General features: G+C 59.9%; 1 protein-coding gene across 4 annotated transcripts in view; it reads left to right on the top strand.

Annotated features, from left to right (window-relative positions):
• XXYLT1 (xyloside xylosyltransferase 1) overlaps positions 1-18,392 on the top strand; it is a 190,455-nt gene that overhangs the window by 115,558 nt on the left and 56,505 nt on the right. The window contains exon 4 of one of the 4 annotated variants that reach the window (XM_041770302.1): positions 5,368-6,752. The exons of 1 other annotated variant lie outside the window; for it this stretch is intronic. In XM_041770302.1, coding sequence (XP_041626236.1) covers positions 5,368-5,764 — 397 coding nt within the window. In that variant the 3' untranslated portion in view covers positions 5,765-6,752. Of the gene's footprint in view, positions 1-2,247; positions 2,461-5,367; positions 6,753-18,392 lie in introns of those variants that run through there. 2 more of the 4 variants (XM_041770397.1, XM_041770366.1) reach the window with 2 other exon arrangements.

The raw sequence follows: 18,392 nt of genomic DNA, 5'->3' as shown, positions 1-18,392 counted from the left end.
AATAAATAAGATCTTTAAGAAAAAAAAAAAACAGGGGATCCCGCAGTGTGGGGTTTTGGGCATCTCTGTCTCCTGGGTCTCAGCCCACGGTGGGGGGGATCCGCTGAGCGCCCTCCAGGTCTAGACAGTGTGAACACGGGGGAAGGTAGGCTGGGTGCTGTTTCCCTTCGCCTCATTGCTGGCGGGTGTTGTGGTGAATCGTGGGCCCCCCTGCCCGTTCACGTGCTGAAGGCCTAGTTCCCGGGGCCTTATTTGGAAGCAGGGTCGTCGCCGATGCAGGGAGTGAAGGGCAGCCCGTGGGGTGGCTGCTGCTTACAGGGCGGAGAGCTGGACCCGGACGCGCACACGGGAGGCGTGAAGATGAAGGCGGAGGCGGCGAGGCCTCTGGGAGCAAGCCAGAGGCTGGGGAGACGAGCTGCCGGCACGGCCCTGGGGAGCCCTCCCGCCCTGGCCCACGGACGCGGGGGCTCAGTGGTCTTGTCGCTGGGAGCCAAGAGCTCTCAGGGAGACTCGGCTCAGGCAATGACCGCTACCCTGGAGCAACCGCCGGCTTGGCAGTCGGGAAACGGCGTCCGGGCAGGTGTGCCGGGTGACCATAGCCCTTCCCCCCTGCCCCCCAGGCCCCCCAGCGCCTCTCACTGCCTCATTGTGTCAGACGGGCGGGCAGCGCAGAGGGGCCTCAGGCTGCCTAGCAGGAAGCCCCGTAGCCTCGGTGCAGGGAGGGCTGCGCAGGGGCCTGGTGCTGGTTCCTCCGGGCGGAGGGCCTTGCCTCCCTTCCCGCTCCCCCCGTGCCCCAGGATGCCCCTGCTCTCCTGCCAGCAGCCTGGCCCCAACACCCCCGGCCCCACCCGCGCCCCCTGCCCCTCCCCGGGCCTGTGATCCCCTCCCAGCTCTGAGTGCTACGGCGGTCGGACAGTAGGTTGCCGGCCCGCAGACAGGGCTGTATCGAGAGGAAGCACACGTTCCTTCTGAGGCGCTGCGAGCCAGGGAGGCACACGCCGTCCACCTGCTGCGCCTCGCCAGCCCCGTCACCCACTGGAGTGCCCCGCACCGCGGCCAGGGCCGGCGTGTTGAGCCAGGAAGAGGCCGTCCCTGCCGGGAGGGCAGGTGTGCACTCTGGGCCTCCGAACGCTTGGCACCGAGTGGCCTCTGCTGCCGCGCGGCCCGTGCGGTGGCGGAGGAGCAGGTGCCTTTTCCGTGCAGAGGCCTTCGAGGAAAGCAAAGTGCTCAGCCGGGGTGCGGGGCCACCCTTCCCGCGCGGGGCCACCCTTCCCGCGCGAGGCCACAGGCCGGGCGATCTCCGGGCCTCAGCATCCTGGTCTGCCCCATAGGAAGGCAGCTCGGAGTCTCCGTGCGTCTTGGGGTTCTGGCGCCCCCAGCCTGCGGGACTCCAGCAGCGTTTCCATGCTGGCAGGGCCTGTGGGGGCCGCTGTGGCCCCGGCGCCGAGGAACGCCCTAGGGGTCGGCGGTAAAGCTTAGCAGTGGCCGTCCTGCTCCTGGCAGCCTGTGTCGTCTCCGGCTTGGCTCCCCAGGGTGGCGGCTCCCCACACCCGAGGGCCTGAGTCCACCTCCCAGAACCTCGGCCCAGGGCAGGACTGAGAGACGCTGCCCTTGCTCTGAACCCAGCCCCGCATCGCCCAGAGCTGCCCCCGGCCGCCCCCCGGGAGCGGTGGATGGAACACGGGGCCGCTGAGCGCCGCTCTTCACCCGGCCTGTCCCCTCGGAGGACTGGGACACAGCGTCCCTTCCAAGTCAAACAAGAGCGAACTGGTCCTGGGAGGCGAGCGTGGGCACGAAGGGAGCCGTGTTTCCTGACCGCAGCCCTCGCCCATCAGACCGTCCAGACGGCGCGCTTCCTCTGGCGGGGCCCAGCCTCGCTTGCTCTCGGCGGCTTGGGGCTGAGCAATGAGCACTGGGGGCCGAGCCACAGGGAGGAGCCCGCTGCGACACCATCGGAACCTCAGGAGGCGGAGCCGTCTCTACTGGAGAACCAACCGCCTGGACTCGGTCTGGGCTGGCACGGGCTTCTGGAACATTCTTGGGGAGCCTTATGCAGACGGCCCAGGCCCGGTGCATGTTCCCGTCCTCGCTTCTCCCCCCTCTTGGAAGCGAAAGTGGCAAATGCTGAGCCTCACAAGCTGAGAAAGACCAACCCAGGAGAAGATTGTGCAAAGATGGGGAGGTGCAAGGGCCCTGGGGTGCTGGGAGGAGAAAGGGTCATTCACGAGAACCTGTGTCCTTTCCCAGGTGCACGGCTCTGGGTCCCCAGGCCAGGCTCTGGTTGCCGTGGCAGCGATCACCGGGGAGGAAACCACTGCTTTCCAGAAGGGTCTCGAATACCTCTTTCCATAAAGATGGGTTTTCTTCATGAAAATTAATGTACTCGTTTTTTTTTTTTCATTTTTTTAAAAAGATTTTACCTATTTACTCCTGAGAGACACAGAGAGGAGAGAGAGAGAGGCAGAGACCCAGGCAGAGGGAGAAGCAGGCTCCACGCAGGGAGCCCGACGTGGGACTCGATCCTGGGACCCGGGGTGACGACCTGAACCCAAGGCAGGCGCCCAACCGCTGAGCCCCCGGGCATCCCCTGTACTCGTTTTTTAAATGGTCCTTTTTGTGACTGTTAGTTAGGGCGCAGGGAGTAGAGCCAAGTTAGAGAAGGCCTTGCCCGTGCCTGAAAGGATGCACTTCATCTGTTTTCCCAGCCCCCCCCCCCCCCCCCCCGGCGCTGGGGAAGGACTCGGGGCTCACAGTGCTCGGCCTGCACCAGGGCTTGCTTCCCGCCGAGGCCGTGTGTGAAGAGGAAGGAGCCTGTGCCCTCGAGCGCGTGTCCAGGTGACACTGCAGGGTGGGAGCGAGCCTCCGCAGGGCCCGGGTGCAGACGCGGAGTCCGGGGACCTGGCGGGACCCCGGGCTGGGGCAACGTCTGGAGGCTCCTGGACCCAGAGCCCGACCCCCGTGCTCACACCGAGGCTCCTGCCGCCGCCGAGCCCCGCCAGTACCTCTGCACACCCTGCGGGCCCCTCGGCCCGGCTCCCGGGCGACGCCGTCCGGGTGGGCACCACGGCTCCCGCCTCCCTGCCAGCCGGGTCCCCAGAGCCTGCGGCCTTGGGGGCACCTGCCAGCCTCATGGATGCGGCTGCTGCTGCCGGGAAGCCGAGGCCCAGGTGACTGGACTGTGCAGCCCAGTGGGGCCTGCGAGCCTCGGCCCCATCCCTGTTGGGGTGTGACGGCCCCGGGCTGTCTGGAGGACATGACAGGGTATGCCGACCCTGCGTCCCCTCTGGTCCGAGTGCACAGGGCTCCATCCCCAGCTGCTGCCGCTCCTGCACCCGCATGGGCGACGTGGAGGCCGAGGACCCGCCGTCCTCTGAGCGGCTGCCCCGCCTGCCGCGGCCCTGCCTGGGGACAGCGAGCTTCAGGGCGCCCGGTCCCGGTCCCCGCTCCGGGCTGTGCGGCTGCTTCTGTACACACCCCGCGGCCTGCTGATTTCCTGTCCCCTTGGCGAGCTGCCCTGGGCCCCGGCCGGCGCCGGAGGATCCCCGGCCCGAGCCCCAGCCGCATCCCCGGCGTCCCTGTCCCCGTCGAGTTGTCCCCTGCTTGGGAGGCCCCGCCACAGGGGCACTGTGCAGGGTGCTGAGGCCGCAGAGGTGGTGGCGGGGAGCACACGGCCCCTCCCCTCCCCCCTCCCACCCGTCCTCCCCTCCCGGTGCCAGGCGGCCCAGATCCTTTCAGTAAAATGTCAGCGGCTTGCAGCCTGGACCCAAGGTGACCATTTGGAGGAAACACGGTCAGATGGACCAAGCCGCCAGAGGCCCTGGGAGTCCGTCACCGCAGGCTCTCGTGGCTGAGGGGCTGCAGCCTCTCCCTGGCTCTGGAAGCTTCTGTTTGCCGAGGTTGTCATCTCCAGGCAGGCACCAGAGCTCGGGCTCCTCGCAGGCCACTCACGGCGGAGTTCAGACCGCAGACCTGTCCCCCCCTTGTCCTCCCCTTGCGAGCACGTCCGCAGGGAGTGCTCCCCCCTCCCCTTCGTGATGCGGAGCCTCCCCAGCCCCGGTGGAGCCAGGCTGGGAACCCGGGATCTCCCCCCCCCCCCCCCCCCCCCCCGCCTTCCCCTCCACCGCCCACTTCCCTGCCCTGGGATCGGGATTGGGATTGGGTGGGGAGGACCCAGGGAGGTTCAGGCACGGCCCTTCCAGGTCCGAGGCCTCTGGGGGGAAGGGGGGTGTTGACGATTGGGGTGCTGCCCTGCCCTTGCCCCCACGAAGGCCCAGCCCGCCGTCTCTCCCCCTCCCTGCAGCCCCCGGCCCGCTCCGCCCCTGCAGAGCCCAGCCCCAGCCCGGGAGCTTCGGGAGGGCAGGAGGACCAGGTGGTCAGCGCTCGGACCACGTCCCCACAGGGAGGCTTCTGGATCTGTCTTCCCTTCTCCAGATGGAAGCATCTGGACAGAGGACTGGGAGGGTCCCGCAGACCTGGGTCAGATTCTAGGTCTGCCTTGAGGGAAATTGGACTTGAGACCTTCCCTCCAGGCAGCCGGGTTCCAAGCAGCCTGTCAGCCCGACCCTGCCCGCCTGCCCTGGGCTCCTTCACCCTGCAGCCCCCGCCCAGCCTTGGGGCCTCGATGAAGGAGGCTCCGTCTAGCAGGGGCCGGTTTTATTTCAGCCTGAGCTCGGCTTCCCGCCTCTCGGCAGGTCACTGCCCACAGGTGCTTCCCTCCTCCCCCCCTCCCCTCTGTCACCTCCCCTCCTCTCCTCTCTTCCCCTCCCCTCTCCTCCCCTCCCCTCCCCTCCCCTCCCCTCCCCTCTCCTCTCCTCTCCTCTCCTCTCCTCTCCTCTCCTCTCCTCTCCTCTCCTCTCCTCTCCCCTCCCCTCCTCTCCTCTCCCCTCCCCTCCTCTCCTCTCCAGATCACAAAGTCAAGGTGTTAGAAAGTTCCACCCGGATCATTGCCACCCCAAAAAGTGGGACGGCAGGTGCCTACGTTTACTGGTCCACAGTCCTCAGCCGCCCACTAACTGGTGGCAGGACCCCAGGCGACTACACAGCCTCTCTGTGCACCTGTGTCCCCAGCGGCGACGCGACACGGGAGGTGGGCACGCGGCCTGCTGCCCCCCGAGCCCTGTGCCCGCCTGAGCCACGGTCACCCTGCGGGTGCCACATGCTGGGAAGACCTGAGGCTTGGTGAAGGCCTGGGTTCCCGTGCGGCTGTGCCGCGACGCAGACCCCGACCCTCAGAACCTGTGCATCCCCGCACTGGGCTCCAAGCAAATGGCTTCGCCCCCGGGCTGGTCGTCAAGACCCGGGAGCGCAGGGCCGGCGAACTCTTACCCACGCCAGCGAGGCTAAACCTGCTCTCTCTCCCCTTCCCAGGCACACATTCTGGCAGTTTCGCCACGAGAACCCCGGGACCCGGGTCGGGGGCCCGCCCCCCAAGGGGCTCCCCGGCTTCAACAGCGGAGTGATGCTGCTGGACCTGGAGGCCATGCGCCGGTCCCCGCTCTACGGCCGCCTGCTGGAGCCGGCGCAGGTGCAGCGGCTGGCGGACAAGTACCACTTCCGCGGCCACCTCGGGGACCAGGACTTCTTCACCATGATCGGGATGGAGCACCCCGAGCTCTTCCACGTGCTGGACTGCACCTGGAACCGGCAGCTGTGCACCTGGTGGAGGGACCACGGCTACAGTGACGTCTTCGAGGCTTACTTCCGCTGCGAGGGCCACGTCAAGATCTACCACGGGAACTGCAACACCCCCATCCCGGACGCCTAGGAGCCTCTGCGGCTGTGGGCCGCGGGGCAGCATCTGGGGCTTAGGGGCGTCGTCTGTCCCAGCCCGAGGCCTGGCCGCGCTGCAGGTGCTCCCGGGGGCGTGGCGCCGGAAGGGCGGACACAGACCTCTGTGGGCGAGAGAGCAGGTGTTTAGAGACGAGAACGGACAGAACATGCCATTGCCTGCCCTTGGCCCCCAAACAATGGAAATCCTTTCAAGAGTGGCCTTAGACCACACATGAATTTATTTTAAATCTCCAAGCTTCCGTTTTGCCAGAGGGAACAAGCAGCACTGCTGTCGCTCCCAGGGAGCTCCGAACGAGGGAGCCGAGGTCCCGGCAGCCAGCCCGAGGTCCAGCACCCCATGGATGCCAGCCCGCCCGGGAGGCCGCGTGCATGCACCCGAGATGCCCACACGGCGTGGCCCGGGTGGAAGGCGGCCGCCGGCTTGGGGCGCGGAGTGGGGGGCCAGCAGCGGCGCCCATGGAAGCCCGGGCTCATTACCGCAGCTTCCCCAGCCTCCCGCTCCCAGCTGCCCCCCAGAACATCATGATCCCTCCTTCCCCCCAGTCGGCCTCGGGGGCCCCGGGGGCCCAGGAATCAGATCCACCCTCAAGGAACAGAGCTCGGCCGCCCGCGGGGACACGCAGCAGAGTCGCGCGCACGGAAGACACCCTCCATGAGCACCCCGCGGTTCACTCCAGGACTGACAAGCGTTCGGGCTCTTTACAAAGTTGTCCCATGACCCTCGTATTGCAGCGCATCAACCCCGTACCTTAGAAGGAGGTAGGCTCCTCTCTGAGCGCGTCCCCTCGCAGGATGCACACAGGACGCCCCTGGCGGCCCGTTAGGTCCAGTCAGGTTCTCGGGGGAACTGTCGCTGGATTTCCATCTCCTTTTATCTCGGTTTCATTCACTGTTTTTTTTATTATTATTATTATTTCTCTTCACCGTGAGTGAGAATAGCTAATAAACAACCTTTGAGGACACAGTGACTATGTCGTCTGTTCTCGGGTCACAGTTTACTGCCACCCGGAGGGCCTGAGTCAAGAGCGTGGTCACCGTCCCCGAGAGCCCCCGGCCAGGCCCCGCGTCCCTGTGCCCGAGCGAGCTGTGCTCCCGGAGGGTGTCTGGGGGCCCCGGGGGAGCGTGGCTGGGACGGCTGGGACGGGGAAGACGGCGGTGTCCTGTCGCTTCATTCTGCATATGGGCCGGCCCCGCTGCTCCTGGAAGCAAAACCTGCCCTCCCCGTCTCACTGCCCTGCCCCGAACCATCCGGTCACGTCATCTCCTGACGGACGGAGCACGTCTCCCGCCGGACTCTGTTCTGACGGAATCGTCCTGTCCTCCTGGGTGCTTGATTCCCTATTTAGAGCCACTAGTCACTGAGTGCCTGCCGCGTGGGAACATCGCCTTTGGGGATTTACGCACACCCTTGGTAATGCTCGTGAAAACCTCATGGGGGCAACTCAGAAATCCTACAGTTTATTGTAAGCGAACTCCAATAAAAAAAAATATAAAAAAAAAAAAACCAAAAAAAAAAAAACACAAAAAAATAAAGTTTATTGTAAGTAAACAACAAGAGATGTGGACAGAGTCATTATCACGCCAGTTTTTTTAAAATAGAAAACACCAAAAATCAAATAAGTAAGTAAGTAAATAAATAAATAAATAAATAAGATAAAGTAAAATAAATAAAATAAAATAAAATAAAAGATAAATGAAATAAATAAAATAAAATAAAATAAAATAATAAAATAAAATAAAATAAAATAAAATAAAATAAAATAAAATAGAATGCACCTGGGACCAACCTAAAATGTTGACTAGGGGAGTGGATAAATTATGCCACACCGATATAATAAAATAATCTAGGCATTAGAATCCTATTTTTCAAGAATATTTAATGCCTTGGGAAATGGCTTACAATGTGCTAAGAATGCAAAACGTAAGATCATATGTACAGAAGGTCCCAGGTGTGTGTGTGTCTACGTAAAAAGAGCCTGTTCCTCTATATTTAATCAGTTCAACTCCTAGAAAACTGTGTGTTTTAAAGGCCACATTCAGAAAAGAAAACGGACGATTCTTTCGATGGGAAAAACATGGGTAATATGCGGGAGGGTTTTAGACGGGCAACAACCGAGGTGTGTTTCCTACACGGACCCTAATAATTCAGGTGTTTCTGTAGCTACGAGACTCCTTTGTTGTTGCAGAGAAAAGACAGTGTCCGTGTTGATGAAGATGGGCCGGAGCCAAACCCAATCTCCGCGAGTCCCGTCCCCATCCCCACGGGGCCGCATTCCGTTTACCCGATGGAAACTCCCTGTGGAGCACCTGCCGGTCGGTCGGACGGAGTAGAGCCGAAGTCGGGGCCGGGGCTCGGAGAGCACATGAGCTGTGCCTCGCAGCACCTGCTTCGACTAACCGGCCCCGCCTCCTGATGCGTCCAGGCCCGTCTGCACACGCGAGGCCCAGGGAGGGGTCGGCAGGCAAGCAGAAGCCCCTGAGCAAGCAGGGCCTGTGGTGGAGAGGACCTCGCACCCAAGACAGAGGCCTGCCCCTGCGTCTGTGTGCGCCCTCACCTGCCGGGCGATCTTGGACAGCCAAGGCCACCTCTTAACCCACGTCGACACTGGTGACGGGACGTGTCCGGCCCAGGAAGCAGAGGACACGCAGACGCAAGGGGGTTCTGAGGGTCACCGCTTAAAAAACTCTTCCCACGTGGTGAGTGGCAGCCACTGGAGGCACGTCCCTTAGCCCGGTGGGGGACCCGACGCTTGCCCGCGGGCGGTCATGTGTGTCGGCCCCCACTCTGCAGGGCCCGGGCTCGTCCGGGAGGTCAGGGCTCCTCGGATGCGCCCTCCCCGCTCCGGGCTCAGCCTCTGCATCTGCCAACACCAGGGCGCAGAGGACTGGAGCTGACCTCCCGGCACACGTGTGGGCACCACCCATCTGCGCTTACGCGTGTGTGTGGCCAGGTCTCGACATCCAAGGCACGACCTGCCGACCTCGGCTCATCATGCTCCAGCTTGAACTCGAGACCGTTCAAATGGAGACTTGCACACGGGGTAGGTGTGCACCCTGCCCCACGTCCCAGCAGGCACAGTGAGGGATGCAAGGCCGCGGCCCCTCCGCCTGTGGGCCCCTGACGGCGAGGACAGCGGGGCCTTGTCTAGGCTCGGCTCCGCCACCGCCTCCCGAAGGCCCTCCCCGGCACTGCCACGTAGTAGAGGACGCGTGCCCCCCACGGGGTCGGAGCCTGTGGTGGACGGGGTCGGAGCCCCAGCTGGGGAGGCCTGCGGGACACGTGCACGGCTGGCCGGCTGCTCCCCGACGCGATTGCTGTCCTCGTGAGAACAGGGCACTTGGACGCACGGACACACCAGACGTGCACGTGCTCCGAGGAGGGCCCTGTGGCCACACAGTGAGGAGGGACCTCGGCAAGCCGGGGGGACGCTTCGGAGGAACCCAAACCTGCAGGGGCGCCTGGCTGGCTCCCTCGTTAGGCACCTGCCTTCGGCTCTGGTCGTGACCCTGGGGCCTGGGATCGAGTCCCAGGGTGAGACCGTGGGGAGCCTGCTTCTCCCTCTGCCTCTGTGCCCCCTTGCACGTGTGCTCAAATAAATAAATTAATTAATTAATTAATTAATTAATTAAATATATTTTAATTAAATAAAAATAAAATGAATTTTATTTAAATAAATTAATTAATTACTTAAGTATGTTTTTTTTCTTAAAAAGGAAGAAAGCAAACCTGTAGACCCCTTGACCTTTGACTTCCAGCCTCCAGAACCATGAGACAGTACCTTTCTGCTAAGTCCCCCTCCCCGCCCCACCCCCATCCCCCAGGGGTCGGGGGTATTGGGTACCGTGGTCCCAGCAAACTGACACACTTCCCTATCTGGACGCTTCCGGACGGTCAATACACTGCAATTTCTGTCCACCTACCTGTTGGCCATCTGTACGTCTTTGGGGAAATTTCTATTCAGATCCTCTGCCCATTTTTTAATCAGATTGTTTATTAAGTTGCGTGAGTTCTTTACATACTTTGGATAACAACCCCTTATCCTGACTTGCAAGTATTTTTTCCCATTCCACAGATGGACTTTTCATTTTGTTGATGATTTCCTTTGCCCGTTGAAGGTTTTCAGTTTGTTGTCATCCGCCCTGCTGATGTTCGCGTGTTTTGCCCGTTCCTTTGGTGTCATACCCAAAAATTCATTGCCGAGACCAGTTTCGAAGAGCCTCCCCCTGTGTTTTCCTCGGAGAGTTTTACCGTTTCAGGTCTTGGGTTTAATCTGCACGGCATCGGGAGTTGGTGTTTGTGAGCCGTGTAGGATGGCGATCCGACTTCACTCCTCCGCGGGGCGTCCAGCGTCCCGGCGCCCGTTATCGGAGACCCTGCCCTTTCCCCATTGAGTCCCAGGGGCTTGTTTCTGGTCTCTCTGTTCGGCTCCACAAGTGTTTGTGTCTATTTTTATCCAGCCTCATACTGGTTTTTTAAGACATTTTTATTTTTTAGAGGGGGAGGGGGAGCGGGAGGGCCGTGGGAGAGGGAGAGAGAGAATCTCAAGCAGGCCCCTTGCCCAGCACAGAGCCCGACATGGGGCTGGATCTCAGGGCCCTCAGGTCATGACCTGAGCAGGAATCAACGGTGGGCAGCTGAGCCCCCAGCTGAGCCCCCAGGTGCCCGGGGGCCACACTGCTGTAGAGCTTCACCGTAGGGTCTGAAATCAGGCAGTGTGATGCCTCCAGCCTGTTCTTTCTCAAGATCGCTTTAGCTGTTGGGGCTCTTTTGTGACTCTATACAAATCTGAAGATTGTGTTTTCTATTTCTGGGGGGAAAATGCCGCTGGAATTTTGAGAGGATTGCACTGTGTCCATAGATGGCTTCGAGCACTATGGACATTTTAGCCGCGTCGATTCTTTCGATCCATGAACACAAGAGATCTTTCCATCTGTTCGTGTCCTCGATTTCTTTCACCAGGGCCTTGTAGTTGTCAGGTACAGACCTTTCACCTCCTTGGTTAAATGTATTCCTAAGGATTTTGTTGTTTTTGATGCTATTGTGAGTGGGGTTATTTTCTTCCTTTTTTCCAGTGTTTCATTGCTAGTGTACAAGAGTGTGCTATACGTTGATTTTGGGATCTGCCATTTTGCTGAATTCGTTGATTAGTTCTGACACTTTTTTGGTGGAGTCTTTAGGATTTTCTGTATTAAAGATCCCATCGCCCAAACACAGACGGTTTTAGGTCTGCCTGTCTGATTGGGAGGTCTTTATAAGGATTAGTATCAAGACGGACTGTGGTTTGGTTCTGTGCTTCTTGCCGGCCAGCTTAAAAAGCAAAACGTGGGGATCCCTGGGTGGCGCAGTGGTTTGGCGCCTGCCTTTGGCCCAGGGCGCGATCCTGGAGACCCGGGATCGAATCCCACATCAGGCTCCCGGTGCATGGAGCCTGCTTCTCCCTCCACCTGTGTCTCTGCCTCTCTCTCTCTCTCTGTGACTATCATAAATAAATAAAAAATTTAAAAAAAAAAAAAAAAGCAAAATGTGGAACATTATATAAAAGGTGTGAACATATTTCCTTAGGAGAGATGGTACTTTTGTTGGCACCAAATTTAAAATTATTTTTTTTAAGATTTTTATTTTATTTATTCATGAGAGGTGCAGAGAGAGAGAGAGAGATGCAGAGACACAGGCAGAGGGAGAAGCAGGCTCCACGCAGGGAGCCCGACGTGGGACTCGATCCCACAACCTGGGGTCACACCCTGGGCTGCAGGCGGCACTAACCGTTGAGCCACCCGGGCTGCGCAAAGTATAATATTTTCATTGTGGTTTCTTTTTCTTCTCTTCTTCCTTTTTTCCAGCCAGTGGCAACTTAAGGCCGGGTCAGACGCCGCACACCCTGCAGGGCTCCAGGGGCGAGTGTGCAGCAGGGCACGGCAGGGTCACGCCCCGGGCTGAAGGCGATGCTAAACCACTGGGCCACTGGGACTGCCCTGAAAATTATTTTTCACCTAAGACTTCCATAAGGAAAATAGGGGCGTATAATAGACTAATTTCTCAGCAAAACTTTCGTAGCAAATGCACAAAATCAATTCTGGTTATTTCTTACAGTGACTGTGAACAAAATAATCCAGAACAAAACATTAAAGCATAGGGGATCCCTGGGTGGCTCAGCAGTTTGGCGCCTGCCTTTGGCCCGGGGCACGATCCTGGAGTCCCGGGATCAAGTCCCACGTCGGGCTCCCGGCATGGAGCCTGCTTCTCCCTCTGCCTGTGCCTCTGCCTCTCTCTCTCTCTCTCTCTCTCTCTCTCTCTCTATGTCTATCATGAATAAATAAAAAAAATAAAATTAAATTAAAAATAAAAATCTTTACAAAACATTAAAGCATAGACCAGTGAAGAGGATGCCCCAGAAGCCGAGTTCCTGTGACTCGAGCAGGAGAAGCCAGAAGTCTAAGATTTCATCGGTGGTCCCTGGGAGAGGAAGCATTTCCTGTGTGCAGGGAGGCAGAAGCCATTTTCAGCGGTTAAGGTACAAGGAGGCACGGAAGTGGACGTGGCCAAATCTGCATTCGGTTAGGTTGGTGAGGGTGTGGTAAAGAGCCTCTAGCGACTTTCTATTTCCTGTGATTTTGTCCTTCCTGGCACACAGGAGGAACATTTCCTATTTCCACGGAGATAGGAGGGGGCTATCTCTTCTCCTGCCGCCCCAAGTGGAGGAGGTCTTGGGTTGAGAAGAGGGAGCCACAAGGTTAAAGCAGCCTGCCTGGCTGGGGCCCCGCTTGGAAGACAGTTGCTCTAGAAAGTCACATTGACCTGTAGTGGACTTTGCCTGAATGAGGAAAAATAAACCAAGTCTTTGTTGTGTTAGATTTGGGGCTGTTTGTTATAGCAGCACAACCTAGACTATCCTAACTAATACAAGAAGGGTGAGGCAAGAGGGATGGAAGAGGCAGCAGGGTGAAGAGAGTAGGAAGGACCTGAACATACTCACAGGCCGAGGAGGGTGGCTCTTAAGAGGTGGAGAAGTTGGAGCTACGGGAAAGCGAGGACCTGCCTGCTGGTTCAGATCTAACACGGGGCGGTGGGGGTGTGATTTCCAGCAAGAGGGGAAGGTCTCCTGGTTCTGGTCCAAGATGGTGACTTACGAGGCTCCTGAAGTCACCTTCTGCCGTGGACACGTCAAATCGGCCGCTACGCATGGAGCAATTCTTTAGGAAAGAAATCTAGAAACCAGCTGAGCAACTCCTCTGCACTGGATGGGCAAGAAAATATCTACATCAAAATGGGTAGAAAAGGCTGAGAAACATTCTCACCACAGATCCCACCCCCAGGGGAATCCCTGGGTGGCGCAGCGGTTTAGCACCTGCCTTCGGCCCAGTGCGTGATCCTGGAGACCCGGGATTGAGTCCCACATCGGGCTCCTGCATGGAGCCTGCTTCTCCCTCCTCCTCTGCCTCTCTCTCTCTCTCTCTCTCTCTGTCTATCATGAATAAAGAAATAAATCTTAAAAAAAAAAAAACAACTATCTTCTAAAAAAATAAATAAATAAAAAATAAATCCCACCCCCAGCGCAATGAGAGGAAAGGCTACCTTGGGACACGAAGAGAGACACTTCTTCCTGGGGCACAGGAAGAAGGAAAAACATAAACCACCAGAGAGAATTGGAAGGAAGGAGCGGGGGAGCTAATGGTTTTTGTCTGATTGTCTTGATTTCCTCAATGACTATAGGAGGGAGGATGCCTTGGTAAGAGACGGGAGGAGTAGTAGGGTAGGGTTTTGAGACAAAGGGGACAGGTTTGGGGAGCTCCCAAGGGGTGAATCATAGGGTGGGGAGGGAGTGGGAGGACCTGCTACAATGGTTTAGGATGATTTTGTAGAAAACCTGGTTTTTGGCAAATGGTGACCTTCCCCGGGAAATCTCTGTCTCCTCGTAGCGGGGAAAGACGGTCCCTTGAGCTCCCCATCACGGCAGCTCTTGAAACAGAGTTCATGGAGCCAATTGGTAGGGATATCGTGGAGGAGATTCCCGAACTGGATGGACTAAACGACCTCCGAGTTCTCTCCCCACCTTGAGATCCCGCGATTCTGTAACCCGATGTGTTGTAAGGAACTTCACCAAATCAAATGACTTCCAGCCTCTGCAAATTCCAGTGGCCTGTCCTTCAGCTTCCCCCAGGGAATGGAGTGAGAAATGCTGTGCGCTCAGAACGCCACTCTCCCTCCCTCCCGGCCACTTCTCCTAGTGTCACATCATTACGGTGGAGCAGATGCACTGTTGTGCGGCCCGACAGGCCGGCGCGGTGTGCACGAGGCAGGCAGGATGCAGCAGCCGGAGGCGGCCTCTCGGTTTGACACATACTCCTCTTGTTTGTTGGTGACTTTCTGAATCTTCTGTTCCTAGACTCAGCACTTCCCCTGCTGACTCTGTGTTACTCAAGTTTCGTTCCCCTTAGAGAGTCGTATTTAGCTCCTGTATCTTGGAAGCAGATTTGCAACGAAGGCAACAGGTGAGAGAGGCGAGGTCCTCACTGGCTCCAAGGGTCTGGCGAGTCTCCGACCGATGATGGGCCCCTCGCTGAGCGCCGGTTACCCTATGAGTCCTGGGATAATATAGAAGAAACAAAGACTGTTCCAGCGTCAGGATCCTTGCTTCATATTGGGGCGGAGCTTTATGTTCCCAGCCTAGATCACGGGGTGAGCTTTTGAGCAGGTTACCCCAGGGCTCGTTATATTGGTCACAAAACCACTGTTTTGCACTTCTGTGCTGGTTCCATGGACTCTCCCCAACTATTTCATCACCATGACAGCCCATTCCACCCACGGCCAGCAGCAGATTTATTTTCGGGAGAACTGGGAGACATTAGCTTGCCCGTAAACCCCCAGCCCAAATCTGGAGATGTTTGTCCCAGGAGGTCTCCGGTCTCCTAGTCTGCGTGTAGCATCTTGCAACATAAATCATCTGCCCAAAGAAGTGAAGTATTTCCATACAGAGTAGGGCCTTATGCCACTCTTCGGCCTAAGAAATATTGCTTGGGCCCCCCTCTAGTCCGGGGTCAGTAGATTAGGGGATATCAAAACGGTACAAGCCGTACGTGTCAGGGGAGAGGTACAGGGAAAATGTTCTAAGATCCAAGGGAGAGCAGATTATCACCCTGTTTACAGATAACAAGCTGACATTGAAAAATAGCTTCATAGCTCCTAATGATCAAGAACAAAAGGGCAAAAATGTTAATAAAAAATTCCAATCACTCCCTGCTTGTGTGGGGAGGCAGAAAAAGCCTATTTTCCCACCTAACGTGTTGGTTAAACTCCCTAAATGCCATGTTCCACCTGAAAACATCAGGATTAAAATGGGAATCTATTTATTGACACCATCCTCGGCTATTTCCAAGATGGGCGTTAAATGGTTTCTTTTCTTTTCTTTTCTTTTCTTTTTTTTTTTTTTTTTTTTTTGAGTATAATTAAATGGTTTCGATTAAAAAGCCAGAATCCATATGACTCTTTAGCCGGGACGGAAGGAGGAGCTTGGCTGCCAAATGGAAAGACGAAAGGACTGTACCCGGGTCCTAGCTGGAGCAGAGGCCTTGCGGCAGTGGGCAGCGGCTCTTACAATCTGCCAGACCCCCCCCCCCCCCCGCAGCCCCGCGTGGCGCGCGGCAAAGAGGTAGCTCAGTGGTCATCGCGCTGGTCATCGGACAGGTACGGCGGAGCAGTGGTGGCGAGGGGCGTCGATGTGCGTTCTGGAGGGTCCCGGGCAAGACGGACTGTAGGAACGGGACGGCTAAGCATCACTTGGGCCACAAGCGGCCGGATGACGCATGGCGAAAGTCGTCAGTGAAGATCCAAGTGTGGCCGCAGGAAGGAAACCCGGCAGTCCCCAGACGCCAAGCGAGGACAGGAGCTGCAGCGGCTGGAGCGGGGCCTGCTGCCGGGTGCTGCCGCTGGGGCCGATGGCAACGGCCTGGACGCGCACGGGGGGCGGGACGGGGGCAGCGAGCCCAGCCGGGGCCAGTGCGGGTCTCTGGTAGCCACGTGCCCCGGGCCGAGGCGTGCCCCCACCCCCGTTTACTGAGGGCGCCTCCTCCTCTGCCCTGGCTTCCTGCCTGCTGGGCTGCCGCCTGCACTCCGCCCTCCGTGGGCCCTCTCTCCTGTCCGGCCTTACTGTCCCCTTCCTCCCCCGTCCAGCGACAGTCCATCCAGGCGATGCCTGCGGTTGTGCCCGGCGCCAGGGCTCACCGAGCCGGAGCCGTCCTGTCTTCTAGGAGCTGCAGGAGCGTGGGGCAGGACTTGCTTGGCCGCCTCGCTGGCCGACAGATCCAGGGTACAGGGCGACAGGGGCGTGGTGGTTCTCACCCGTGTTCTAGGAACCCCGGGGCACCAGGGAACGTTGGCGGAGTCTGGGAGGAGAGAAGGGAGGCTCCGCGAGGGGCTTAGGCCGCGGCCAGGGCGTCATTGTGAAGCTTGCCGGAGCTGTTTATATTCTTATGAGAATTCACTGGCAAAAAAGACTCAACTTGCTCAATTCTAAGCCATTTTGAAATTTTGCAAATCCCTCAGCATCTAAGCTTCCACCAGGGAGCAAGCGTCAGGCCCGAGGGTCATTGCGTGGGGCTCCTTGCTGAGACTGGCTTTGCCTCGCTCCGAGGCCTTCGTGGCACTTGATGGGCTCTGCGGAGAATTCCTGATCCCACGGCCTTCGAGGAGCCGCCTTTACTGTGGCTTTGGGCCCAGGTTTCTGGGTCTGCGGGGCGAGCGCACCCTCGGCACCTGCTGCGCGCTCGACCTCGTGGGGCTTCCTGGCAGGAAGGACGCCGGAGTCGGCGACGGGGTGGCGGAGGCCCTGGCCGGCCAGCTCCCGAGGACCACTTGGTGGGGCAGGTGGCTGAGTAACTGGGGAAGGATCCGTGGCATTTGGGGTGGGGATGGAGGGAGGGTGTCCACAGCCAGGGCTTGGAGGGGTTGCCAGGGAACAGGGCGGGGACTGTGCTGAGTGGAAAGGACGCGTGGAAAGGACGCGCCTGGGCCTCACGCCGCGCAGCCGGTCACCACGGGAGCTGCCTGAGGGCTGGCCACGCTCCCACGAGACAGGGGCCCATCGGCGGCCATCAGGGTCCCGAGGGGAGGGCGGGCGACGGAGCTGGGGGTGGGGCTTCTGCCTGGGAGCCGGCTGCAGGCAGTTTCGGGGAGATCGGGGAGAAAGCAGCTGGGCCTGCGCTCGCTGCTGGGGGGGTGCTCCTCAGGCCTTGGAGCTGGGCCTCGGGGTCCGGGAGCAACCTGAGCTGGGGGAGCCCCTCCGGAGGCCCCGGGGCCTGGGGACCTGCAGCCCTATGGCCACGGCCACGGCGCCCACCTCCGCATGAGCAGCCACCAGGAGCGCAGCGGCCCGAGCCCTGGGGCCGTGTCTGGGGCCGTCGCAGGCCGGCAGCCTGGGCTCTGTGCCCACGCGGGCGCCCGGGGAGAGCGCGTGATGACACGCCCGTCCGCCGCCTCCTGCCGGGGGTGCTGCCGCCCCCAGGATCTAACCCTCCCCCCAGAGATGCTCAAGGGCCTTGGGGGCGCAGATTCGGGGCAGAGCAAGCCGCGTCCTCCCGTTTGCTCAGGGACGGATCGTTGCCGCAACGCCTGATGTCACCCCTGGGCCCGTCGGCTGCGCGTCCTTCCCAGCGCTCACCCAGGCTGGTTGCAGAGGAAGCGCCTAAAGGCTGAGCAGTGACTGGAGGCCCCAGGGCTGCGCCGTAGGGGGGCGGGGCGCTGAGCCTCTGGGCCGCTTCCCGGGGCGGCTGGGTTCCACCGAGTACACCGAGCCCCCAGGAGGACAGGCCAGGGCAGGAGCTTCCGCCCGCCTGCAGCCTGCGGCCGCCACCAGAGCCTCCGACCCACACCTCGCCGCTCTGCGATGGGACGTGGCTGAGCTGCCGTCGCCTCTGCCCTGGGCCCGGCCCCCACCAGGGGCCTCCCCGCGGCACCGCCCGGCCTCCGCCTTTCACTGGCTGCCGAGTGTCCCGGGGAGGGAGCCAAGGCTTGCAAAGGAGGAGCAGCGTGGAGTCCGTGTGGGCCAGGGCCGGCGACGGGGGCTGCTGGGACTCAGAGCGCCCTGGGCCCTGCTGCTGCCTCCAGGCCGCAGGTGGGATCTTGGGGCCGGGACCTCGCCCCGTCCCTGAAGTCCCACAGAGATGGAGGCCAGTGTTCCCTCGGCTGCCCCAGCGGCCCCTCTCCCTCTCCCCGGGTCCTCCACCCTCCATGGGCCTGCGAGCCCCAGCTGGGCCCCGGGGGAGGGGGGGGACGGCCGGAGCCAGAGCCCCGCAGGCCTTCGTGGGTCACACTGTGTCCTCATGGCCCAGACGGCGGCCAGGCCGGGAAGAGGAGCCCCATCACCCTGGAACAGGCCTGGGCCCAGTCTTTGGCCGCCGGTGCCGACAGGGAGGGAGGCACGTCCCCTGAGATCCGGGCCCCCCTTCCCAGCTCAGGCCTGCACGGGGGTCAGAAGGGGGTCCCCCATCCCTGCTGCCTCCTCCCGGGCCCTCGCAGACCCTTGCCCAGTGAACCTCGTGCACCCAAACCCATCACGGTGTCTGCTTCCTAGGGGGCCTGAGCGCACACGGCCCGCTTTTCTGCACCC

The sequence above is a fragment of the Vulpes lagopus genome, chromosome 1 (genome assembly GCF_018345385.1).
Source record: "Vulpes lagopus strain Blue_001 chromosome 1, ASM1834538v1, whole genome shotgun sequence".
Taxonomy (NCBI): Eukaryota; Metazoa; Chordata; class Mammalia; order Carnivora; family Canidae; genus Vulpes; species Vulpes lagopus.
This window is presented reverse-complemented; position numbering and strand designations above follow the sequence as displayed.